Source organism: Schistocerca cancellata, chromosome 11 (assembly GCF_023864275.1).
Source record: "Schistocerca cancellata isolate TAMUIC-IGC-003103 chromosome 11, iqSchCanc2.1, whole genome shotgun sequence".
Classification (NCBI taxonomy): Eukaryota; Metazoa; Arthropoda; class Insecta; order Orthoptera; family Acrididae; genus Schistocerca; species Schistocerca cancellata.
In genome coordinates this window covers 123,433,830-123,446,086 of record NC_064636.1, presented here as the reverse complement: position 1 = coordinate 123,446,086, position 12,257 = coordinate 123,433,830, and the positions used below count along the sequence as shown (strand labels likewise).

The 12,257-nt window shown below is 42.4% G+C and overlaps 1 protein-coding gene across 2 annotated transcripts in view; it reads right to left on the bottom strand.

Moving 5' to 3' along the window:
• Positions 1–9,398, bottom strand: part of LOC126108732 (uncharacterized) — a 101,937-nt gene extending 92,539 nt beyond the window's left edge. Inside the window, exon 1 of one of the 2 annotated variants that reach the window (XM_049914068.1) lies at positions 9,250–9,398. In XM_049914068.1, coding sequence (XP_049770025.1) covers positions 9,250–9,327 — 78 coding nt within the window. In that variant the 5' untranslated portion in view covers positions 9,328–9,398. The remainder of the gene's footprint in view (positions 1–9,249) is intronic. The other variant, XM_049914067.1, reaches the window with a different exon arrangement.
• Positions 9,399–12,257: the final 2,859 nt, after the last annotated feature.

Below are 12,257 nucleotides of genomic sequence, written 5' to 3'. Positions count from 1 at the left end.
TATGTTTATGTGCCACACCCACTTATCTGTCACCCACTTTCCTGCAATTAGATCTTTATATCCTCTACATTGCGAGTTAGGGTTTTTTTTATTTTTACTCCTGAGTGTGTTAGCTATCCTTGGAATGCAACGGTCGGTATTCTTTTGTTTCTGCTTTCAGAAACACGGTTAGTTTTGTTCAAGTGTGATTGCGCGAGTAGTTCTTATACTTACGTTTGCAGTGCTTTTTTACGTGTGTTTTGTTGTGTTTATTGAAGATGACAAAACGTAAAGGCATTTTGAAGAAACGACAATTTAGAAGAAACAAGTTTAGAAAACTTTCTGTACAAGAGGTTGTGTCGCCTGGCAACGATTTTTCTAATTGTATTCCTTCAACAAGTGCATCGTCAAAGATGCTCGCACCATTTGAAGAGAGTTACAACGAATTTACTGTAAGTGACAAGGAGTGCAGTAACATTATTGTAAGTTTGAGAATATTATCAGATGTAATTTCTAAATTTCTACAATGTAGATAGTGTGGTGAGTCACAGAGTGAAAATTTGGCCGGCCGCGGTGGCCGAGTGGTTATAGGCGCTTCAGTGCGGAACCGCGCAACTGCTACAGTCGCAGGTTCGAATCCTTCCTCGGGCATGGATGCGTGTGATGTCCTTAAGTTAGTTAGGTTTAGGTAGTTCTAAGTTCTAGGGGGCTTATGACCTCAGATGTTAAGTCCCATAGTGCTCAGAGCTATCTGAACCATTTTTTTCTGAAAATTTGTGAGAGTGCCAGTGGGAGAAAAGGCCTAGCAATTGCTTTGGATTTAATTTGCACTAAATGCTCAGCTGTGATTTCATTTATGAGTTCTTCAAAAGCAGATGCAAGTGGCCCTTATGAAATCAATACTAGATTAATTAATGCCTTGCGATCCATTGGCAAGGGCATGGCTGCAGGAAGATCATTTTGTTCAGTGAAGAACTAACATCAACCACCAAATAAATTTGAAAAACTGACTGCAATATTAGAGAAAGCTGTATGTGACGTCAGTGAGGTAAGCATGAAACTGGCTGCTAAGGAAGAAGTGGGAGAAAATGACTGATGTTCGGATATTACAGCTGCACTTGATGGACGTTGGCAGAAAAGAGGACATACTTCTCTGAATGGAGTAGTAACTTCCACGAGTGTAGACATCCGGTAAAGTGTTAGATGTGGAGATAATGTTTAAATATTGCAAATGTTGTAAAGTTAATGAACATAAATAACACAACTGTGTGGCTAATTTTAGAGGGACAAGTGGTGGTATGGAAGGTCATGGAGTACAACAAATATTTCATTTCTCTGTACAAACAAGAGGCGTACGGTACACCAAATATTTGGGCGATGGTGACAGTAAGGCATACAACAATGTGGTGAACTCTAATCCGTATGGAGATGCCATTATTAGCAAAATAGATTGTGTAGGCCATGTTCAAAAACGTTTGGGAACAAGGCTGAGAAAACTAACTGTTCATATGAGAGGATCAAAATTAGAAGATGGAAATCTGCTGACAAGACAGAGTCGGTTAACCAAAACTGAAATAGAAAACTTGCAGGTATATTATGGGCAGGCAATTAGGACAAATAAAGAAAATCTGGAGGCAATGAAGAGAGATGTTTGGGCCATATTCTTCCATAAGTCATCTACTGATGATAAAGCCATGTCATGGATTGTGTCCATCAGGAGAAAGTTCGTGGTGCAAATACAATAGGGCTAAGGCAACTGGAGGATCCTATTCTCAGCAGCATTCTCTTCCTACTGCTGTTGTTACAGCAATTAAACCTATTTGCAGAGACTTGGCTCATCCTGACCTTCTGAGGAAATGTGTGCATGGGCAGACACAGAACCCAAATGAATGTTTCAACAGCATATTTTGGAACTGCCTTCCTAAAACTGTATTTGTAGGCATGCATACAGTGAAACTAGGAGTTCATGATGCTGTTATTACATTCAATTGTGGTAATATTGGAAACTGTTGGGTACTGAAAAACCTGGGAATTAATCCTGGGCCGGCCGGTATGGCCGAGCGGTTCTAGGCGCTTCAGTCTGGAACCTCGCTACCGCTACGGTCGCAGGTTAGAATCCTGCCTTGGGCATGGATGTGTGTGATGTCGTTAGGTTAGTTAGGTTTAAGTAGTTCTGAGTTCTAGGGGAGTGGTGACCTCAGATGTTAAGTCCCATAGTGCTCAGAGCCAGTTGAAGCCAATTAATTCTGGTGCAAATATGATCACTGGGGTGCAACATTGCGAGAAAATGAGGATAGCCGATGCACACAGGTCTGCATGTAATATGGCCAAGAAAGCTGGACAAACATCCAGGAAGGTGAAAAGGAAGCTGGAAGACCTGCTAGGGGCCAAAGAAGGGCCATCATATGCAGCAAGACGGTTTTAATTAACTGTAAGTAACAAATTTGAAAAGGTTTTTCTTTAAAGTCAATTTCCCACAAACTAAAATTTTCAGTACGTATGCCCCATTATATCAGGAACTATCATAGATAAATGTATGAAATTTTCAGAGACCCTGCATAACATAAAAAGCCACCACTGGTACTACATTCATTAATATTCCCTCATTAGGAAGCTCACAAAAAATATTATCTGCAGAAAAAACTTAAATTTTTTGTTAGTAAATTTAAAAAATTATTTCTTAAAAACTATAAAAAGGATAAAGCAGATTATAGTACAGTTGACTCTATTAGCATCATGGTACATACAGTAAAAATATTAAGGTGCTGCATCAAATAGTTTTTCAGAAGTTCGTCAAATACTTGCCTAAATTAACATGGTTTGGATAGGCAGTGTGTGTTCCCCTTAAGTTGTTTGTAATTGTAATTTACGGCCATCATATTTGGTTGATTTATGGTGAAACTTGTGTTTATCGCATTCCTTTTGGCACTCATGTGGATGACCTCACGCTTTTCATTATTTAGAGTCAAATGCCAATTTTCGCATCTTCTCTAACTCGTTTTGCAACAGTTTTTGATCATCTGATAACTTTACTAGACTATGAACGACATCATCATATGCAAACAACCTACGAGGGCTGCTCAGATTGTCTGTCAAATCGTTTATATAGATAAAGAACGGGAGAGGGCCTATAACACTACCTTGGTGAACGCCAAAAATCGCTTCCGTTTTATTTGATGGCTTTCTGTCAATTACCACGAACGGTGGCCTCTGTGGCATAAAATCACTAATCCACTCGCGAAACTGAGGCGGTATTCCATAAGCATGCAATATGATTACAAGCCGCCTGTGAGGTACGGTGTCATAAGCCTTATGGAAATCTTAGAAATACGGAATGAATTCCAAATCCCTTGTCAACAGCACTCAACACTTGGTGTGAGTAAACAGCTAGTTGTGTTTCACAAAAGCGATGTTTCCTAAATCCATGTTCATTGTGTGTCAATGGACAGTTTTCTTCGAGGTAATTCGTAATGTTCGAATAGAAATATGTTCCCAAATCCCGCTGCATATCGATGTTAATGATACGGGACTGTAACTGCATGGATTATTCCTATTTTCTGTCTTGAGTATTGGTGTCATCTGTGCAACTTTCCAGTCTTTGGGTAGGGATCTTTCGTTGAGTGAGCACTTGTGTATGACTGTACAGTATGGAGCTATTGCATCAGCATACTCTGAAACGAATGTAGTTGGTGTTGAGTCTGGACCGGGGGACTTGCTTTCATTAAGTAATTTAAGTTGCTGCACTACCTCCGAGGATATCTACTTCTAAGTTTCTCATGGGGGCAGCTGTTGTTGTTTCTAATTCTGACATATTTACCTCGTCTTCTTTGGTGAGGGAATTTCGGAAAGTTGTGTGTAGTAACTCTACTTTAGCAGCACTGTCGTCGGCAGTATTTCTGTTGGTATCGCGCAGAGAAGGCATTTATTGTGTTTTTCCGCTTGTATACTTTACATACTAACAGAATCTCTTTGGATTTTCTGCCAGGTTTCGATACAAAGTTCTATTGTGGAAACTACTTTAAGCATCTCGCATTGAAGTGCGCGCTAAATTTCGAGTTTCTGTAATAGATTGTCAGTCTTGTAGATAAATTTGACACGCTTTTCTCGTTGTTTCTGACACAATATTGTGCACTGTTTTGCGTATAAGGTCGTTTGTTAATTAATTTGGTACAAATCTCTCAATTGCTGTCGATATTATTTCTTTGAGTGCAAGCCACAGCTGGTCTACACTTACGTTGTTATTTTGGAAGGAGAGGAGATTGTCTCTCAGCAAAGCGTAAGTGAATTTTTATCTGCTTTTTTGAATAAATGTATATTTATTTTTGGACGATTCGGGCGTTACAGTATTCAGTTTCACTACGACCACCCTGTGTTCGCTAATCCCTGTATCCGTTCTGCAGCTCGTCATTAACTCAGGATTATTTGTTGCCAAGAGGTCGAGTGCGTCTTTACAACAGTTTACTATTCGAGTGGGCACGTGAACTAATTAAACGAAATAGTTTTCAGAGAATGCGTTTATCACAATTTCGGATGATGTTTTATGCATACCTCCGTATTTAAATATGTATTTTCGCTGACATATCGAGGGTAAATTGCAGCCACTACCAACTACAATTGTACGAGCCGGATACGTGTTAGGAATTAAACTCAAGTTTTCTTTGAACCTTTCAGCAATCGAATCATCTGAATTGAGAGGTCGGTAAAAGGATCCAACTGTTATTTTATTCCGCTTGTCAGGATTGACCTCTACCCATACTAACTCACAGGAAGTATCTATTTCAGTTTCTACACAAGATAAACTGCTTCTAACAGTAACGAACACGCCGTCACCAAAGGTATTTATCCTATCGTTTCTGAACACAGTTAGGTCCTGCTAAAAAATTTCGGATGAACTTATCTCCGACTTTACTCAACTGTCAGTGCCTATAACGATTTCAGCAGTTTTCTATTAGCGCCTTCATCTCTGTTACTTTCCCAACACATCCACGTCAATTTACAACTGTTATAGCGATGGTTCCTGGTAGATATCCAGCTATTAGCAAGACACAGTTACTCTACATGAAACGTTTATTGATACGTATACTACACTTAAGCGTCAAAGAAACTGGTATAGATATGTGTATTGGAATATAGATATATGTAAACAAGCAGAATATGCACTGCGGTCGGCAACACCTATGTAAGACAAGTGTCTGGCGCAGTTGTTAGGTCGGTTTCTGCTGCTACAACGGTAGGTTATCAAGGTTTAAGTGAGTTTGAACGTGGTGTTATAGTCGGCGCGCGAGCGATGGGACGCAGCATCTCGAGGTAGCGACGAAGTGGGAATTTCCCCGTACGACCATTTCACGAGTGTACCGTGAATATCAGGAATCTGGCACAATATCAAATCTCCGACATGGCTGCGGTCGGAAAAAAGATAATGCAAGAACGGGACCAAACACTACTGAAGAAAAGTGTTCAACGTGCCAGATGTACAGCCCTTTCGCAGATTGCTGCAGATTTCAGTGCTGGGCAATCAACAAGTGTCTGCGTGTGAACCATTCAACGAAACATCATCTATATGGGCTTTCGGATCAGAAGTCCCTCCTTGTGTACCCTTGATTACTGCACAACACCAAGCTTTACGACTAGCCTGCTCTATTGTTTAGTGTTTTTAGTAATTGCTTACTGTGTGACTCTTTGACGTAGGTTCGAGCAACTGAAAGAAAGACAAATGTTCAGCTTCAACTAATATGGCTCGGTCTCCTTAACTTTTAGTAAACGAACCTATCTGAGGAACGAACGGAAACATACGACCCATTATACTCCGTCCACGTTTCTGTAACAGTCAGATTAACATTTGCTCACGTGCAATCGAAATGGCTGTGCTCAGTTCGACTACACTTGAATACCATTTGCCGTCTTTACGGATATCTCATTCTAGCTTCCCTACGGAATTCCGTTGCTGCTACGATGAGAGGCACTGACGAAACGACTCCCTTTCGGATTTGGAAATGTTGCGTGCATTATGGCAGTGCAACATTCGGGAGTTACAAAATCCTGATGAAAATCTTTATTACAATGCGAGGTGCTTTAAAGAGGCAGACAAATAGGCACCTCAGACCGACGCCGACTCACGTCTCAATCGATCTCACCCCTTCTTCTCTTATTTAATGCCGTGTGTGGTCACACTTCCGATTGCAGCAATTAAGGGTTACCTGTTTTTGACCGGCCTGCACGCATGAACAAGTGATTCCATGAGCTGTATCATACCCCAATCATTTTTTTGTAAGTTCAAAACACAGAACCACGCGGCTGCTACGGTCGCTGGTTCGAATCCTACCTCGGACATCGATGTGTGTGATGTCCTTAGGTTAGTTAGGATTACGTAGTTCTAAGTCTAGGGGACTGATAACCTCAGATGTTAAGTCCCATAGTGCTTAGCGCCATTTTTGCAGACCACAGGGAGGTTTGCACGCAAAACTATTTTTCCGGGGAGGGCGCAAATTGGAAAGCTAATTTTGCCTACGGTGACTTTTTACGTTATAATATCAATACAGTCTCGATTAAACCTTTCAATAGATCGGTCAGGTCGACAAGATTTGACTCTCTGTTTTCATTCGCATTAAATGATCCGTGAACGTGTTAATAGCACAAACTAGATGAATATTTGTTTAATTTACAGCAGTGTTACTGAAGTATCAATCTCACTTAGTACTCCCTTCGCTGTGCCTTTTTATACAATTTTTCCGGGACTGGCTGGTTAGTGCGCGTTTCCACTTACATGAGTCGGCACCTTCGACGTTTACTATTAATTTATCTAGCCTTATCCTTTATTTAGGTCTTACCTTTCCCTAGTAAGATTGTAATTTAATTATTTGATGTAGCCTACCTAGACAGCAGAAACACGAAATAAGATCATGGGAGGGGGGGGGGGGTAGTCTTGTTTATTTGTTTGTTATATCGAATTGATGGACAAGAATTCTGTCCAGTGTCGTGCTTAGGAATAACGAGTGATCAAACGCCGATCGCTGTGACTTAGAATTTCAGATATATTTACTTGAAAACGACTTTTTTGCCGGCTTTCGAAGAGAGGCATCTTTACAACTCGTTAAATAAATTTGTCTTGCTTAGAAATTATTATGGCGTGGATGAGATGCTTAATGACATTTCTGTTTTTAAAAATTGAAATTACGAACTAAATGATTCGCATCACTCGCATTAATTCCAGTGATTGGAGATGCTATGGTGACCTTCTTTGTATCTGCAGTACAGTTGAAGTAAGGATACAAGATAGTGAAGCGCTGGTATACCGCACTTCCTTCTTCACTGACAACACACCCACACTATAACAAACAAATAGGATCGAAAGTTGTCTTACAAGTTGGTCGATGAATAATCGCTAGTTAACCGAGCGAATGTCTTCACTTTTTATGTGGTTGGAGATGCTTACTTTGACATGATTGGACAGGGGCTTTGAGATCATGCTCTCATTTATAGGTCTATTCCACTCCAAGTGACAGTTCCTGCTGAATTCAGTCACTATTTTTTTCTACACGAAAGGCATCAATTTAATTTATACAAGTTTTCGAACAAAGGTTCGAAAGACCTTGAGTCTATTATTTCCTGTTCGGAAATGGCCCAGATGCAGCCTTGTATGTCTAAGTGTGGCACTGAGACTCGAGACAGGAAGATAGTTATCTGAAACGTATCCTAAGATTATTTATTTATTTCCAACTAAACGGAAAACCTTGCGTGAATACAGATTTAGTGATGAAACTGTCCACCATCTACTCTGCTTCACAAGAGTTTTAGCCTCATTTAGGTTGGTGAATCTGCTGTTGTTCATCAACTTCTTTACCCCTGAAACTCTTTTCACTTTCAGTCATAATCAAGATTGAATAATATTAAGAAAGTACACTGGAGCACCTAAGAAACTGTTGTAGGCATGCGTATTCGAATACAGAGATTTGTAAACAGGCAGAATACGGCGCTGCGGTCGCTGCGAAAACAAGTGTCTGGCGCGGTTGTTAGATGGGTTACTGCTGCTAAAGTGGCAGGCTATGAAGATTTAAGTGAGTTTGAACGTGACGTTGTAGTCGGCGCACGAGCGATGGGACACAGCGCCTCAGAGACAACGATGAAGTCGGGATTTTCCCGTGTACGACCATTTCACGAGTGTACACTGAATATCGGAACTGCAGTAAAACATCTAAACCCCGCCATTGTTGTGGCCAGGAAAAGATGCTGCAGGAATGGCGCCAAAGATGACTGAAGAGAATCGTTCAGCGTGACAGCGCAAAATGCTGCAGATTTCAGTGCTGGGCCGTCAACGTCATCGTGCGAACCATTGAACGAAACATCGTGTACCCTCGATGGCTGCACGACACAAGGCTTTACGCCTTGCCTGGGCCCATGATCACCGAGACTGGACTGTTGATGAGTGGAAACATGCTGAGAGGTTGGAAGTGTCTCGTTTCAAATTGTATCGATTGGATGGAAGTGCACAGGTATGGTGACAACCTCAAGAATCTGTGGGCCCTGCATGTCAGCAGGGGACTGTTCAAGCTGGTGGAGGCTCTGTAATTGTGTGGGCTGTGTGCAATTGGAGTGATATTGGACCCCTGACACGTGACAATTACGTAAGTATCCTATCTGATCACCTGCATCCATTCACGTCCATTGTGCTTTCCGACCGACTTGAGCAATTCCAGCAGGACAATGCGACACCCCATACATCCAGCATTTCTACAGTGTGTCTGCAGGAACACTCTTCTGAATTTAAACACTTCCGCTGGCCACCAAACTCCCCAGATATGATCATTATCGAGCGTATCTGGGATATTGTGCAATGTGCTGTTCGGAAGAGATCTCCACCCCCTCGTACTGTTACGGATTTATGGGCAGCCCTGCAGGATTCGTGGTGTCAGCTGCCTCCAGCACTACTTCAGACGCTAATAGAGTCCATGCCACGTCGTGTTGCAACACTTCTGTGTGCTGGTAGGAGCCGTGCACGATATTAGGCAGGTGTATCAGTTTCTTCGGCTTTCCATTGTACTCAGTTTAATCCCAAACTTTTTCGGAGGGGGGGTGGATGGAGGGGGAGGGTGCGTCCGCAACCTTCTCCCACCTGCATGTGGGACTGATCACAGTTTGGAAAAGCTCCAGTACTGGTAGTCACGTAGAACTGCAATGATGAGCCGTAAGAGGGGGAGGTCGCCTGAAATTGCACGGGGAAAAATGCCGTCGTTTGAGCGGCTGACGCAGAGAAGAAGCAGGGCGGGTACTCACGGCGAGGGCGATGTTGGCGCTGGTGATGCCCGCCACCGCCGCCGCCGCTGCCAACATCAGCAGCTCTCCGGGCCCCATGCTTGGAGCCGGCGCGTCTCTCTACCTCTCTACGCCTGCCTCTGCCTCCGCCTCCACCTCCGTTCAGCGCTGTCCCGGTCGCAGTGCTGCGACCCTGCACTGTCTGTCGCCCCCGGCTGTCCTGCTGTTTTGTAATTGTGCCGCCAGATGCCACAAAGCGGTCCCAGCGAACTGCGCGCTTGTCCACCGCCGATACCATCTCTCCCCCACTCCTCGTCCGACGTATGTGTGCGACCCTGTCCTTCTGCTCTTCCTGTTTTGCAGCTTGTGTCAGCTGTTGGAGTGTAATTCGCCGCTGCCAGGTTAGCGTGGTTTGCTAGCGAAATGGAATTCCTCATTTCATTTCCCAACGACCTTCTCTCCTTTTTTTTCTAATTTGCGAAGTTTGAATTGTCTACTACTCTTCCTTGTCAGGGCAGATGAATGCTTTGACTCCAGAAGCATTACTATCGACACACAAGCCTGTAAATCTGGTACTGTGGTATCAGATATTTACTTTAGGAAAAATTTTTATTTTTCTGATTACGATTACAATTGCATACATTATTATACCGCTATCCCAGAACACTGTACCACTTCCAGGTTCTCTACATAGTGGACTCCAGTGGCAACAAAAATTTCATTTTCAATATTTCACACAATTATTCGCCGTATGTAGAAATTTAAAATTTTGTCATAATCTACTCATTAAAAGGTGACAGAAGTGATGTTATAGCGGCATGCACATAAACAGATGTCGATAGGATCGCATACACGAGGTACAGCTGCCGCAGCTGTCATTTGTACCCATTCGTGTGAAAAGGATTCCGACGTGATTATAACCGCACGCGGGAAATTAACGGACTGTGACCGCAGATGGTAGTTGGAGCTACAGAATCGACGCCCGAAATCATTAGGGAATTCAATATCCCAACAGCCACAGCGTCAAAAGTGTCCCGAGAATACCAAAATTCGGGCACTACCTCTCAGCACAGAGGACACAGTGGCCGAAGGCCTTCACTTAACGACCGAGAGCAGCCACGTTTGTGTAGAGTTGTCAGTGCTGACAGACAAGCTACAGTGCATGAAATAACCACAGAAATCAGTGTGTCACGACGAGGCGAAATTCGGTGTTGATGGTCTGTGGCAGCAGACGGCCGGTCAGGCTGCCTTTGCTAACAGCACGACGTCGCCTGCAGCGCCTCTCCTGGGTTCCTGACCAGACCGGCTGAAGTCTAGACGACGGGGAAACCATATCCTGGCCACATGAGTACGGATTTCAATTGGTAAGAGCTGATGGTAAGTCCTGAGTGTGGCGCAGATCCCATAAAGCCATAGACCAACTTGTCAACAAGAGACTGTGCAAGCTGGCGGCGGCTCCACAATGGTGCGGTCTGTGTTTACATAGAGCAGACTGGGCCTTTTAGTCCAGCTGAACCGAACACTGACTTCAAATAGTTACGTTCTTCTGCCTGGAGATCATTTGCAGCCATTAATGTTGTTTGTGGTCTTCTTGAAGTCTGAGGGTATTTCGCCTATCTCATGCATCTTGCACGCCAGATGGAAGAGTTTTGTTTGTCTCATGGCTGGATTTCCCAGAAGTATCAGTAGCTCTGAGGAAATTCCGTACGGATCTTTGTCAAATTCTTCTCGCGGAATCGTATCCTCTATCTGACATTCATTTACATCTTTCAAGCTAGTTTCCCTGCAAAGACCCTCTATACTCCTTCCAAATTTCAGCTCTCTCTTCTTTGCTTATTACTGGTTTTCCATCTGAGCACATGATATCCATACAGTTCCTCTTCTTTTCTCCAAATATCTCTACAGTTTTCCTGTGGGCGGTGTCTATCTTTCCCCTAGTTATATATGGGTCTATATACTTACATTTGTCCTTTAGCCATCCATGGTTAGCAATTTTGCACTTACAGTCAGTCTCATTTTTTAGATGTTTGTAGTCCTTTCCACATGCCTCATTTGCTCTGTTGTTATATTTTCTCCTTTCGTCAATTAAATTCATTATATCCCGTAATATCTAAGGATTTCTCCTAACCCTTTTCTGTTTATCTATATGATCCTCTGCTGCCTTCACTATTTCATCTCTCAGAGCTACCCAATCGTCGTCTACTGTACTCCTTTCCCTTGTTTCAGTCAATCGATGCCTATTGCTCTCACTAAAATTCTCAATAACTTCCAGTTCTTTCAACCTATCAAAGTCCCATCTCCTTAATTTCCTACCTTTTTCAATTTCTTTAGTTTCAATCTGCAGTTTATAACCAGTAAATTAAGAGAAACAACAGATTTACATCATTATACGTTTTTATACAGAGGCGTTGAGAAACAGGTTCATGGGCAGATGGGCATAGCCGTGATAACAGATTCAGAGTGGAAGGAGAGAATTACACCCTGCACTTTTCATAATGAGTGATTAACGCTTTTAAGGTCGTAAACAGAGCAAGGTCACCTACCTGTGACTGGAGATCATTGGTCTGAAAAGAGATGAATATAGGACTCAGATCATGTTTACGAAAAGCTCCTGCTTGTGTGTGCGGAAGTAAACCAACCATACTTGATTTATTTATGTGAGGGTTGGAATGTCTGAGTGGGTAATAACAGGATTAAAGGCGTGGTGGGGAGATACGGAGGATATACTGTAAATTCAAATGGTAATGAGAGAAGAAGTTTTTTTACATACACTAACTTCATAGTAACTAAAACGTTCTTCTGAAAGAAAACTATTCATAAAAACACTTGGCCCAACACATGAGATAAATGAGTTATATATTTTAGTAAGTGAGTTGATTCTTTCCTTAGTGTAACACATTAAAATTTTCACGCAGTGTGATATTTTCAGAGACCATTTTTTGTTATGGCCAAAACAGCATTTCTAATTTAGTTAAGGAGACTCGTGGGCTCATCCCCTACAGGTAAAGAGAAGTCAATCTATTTTACAT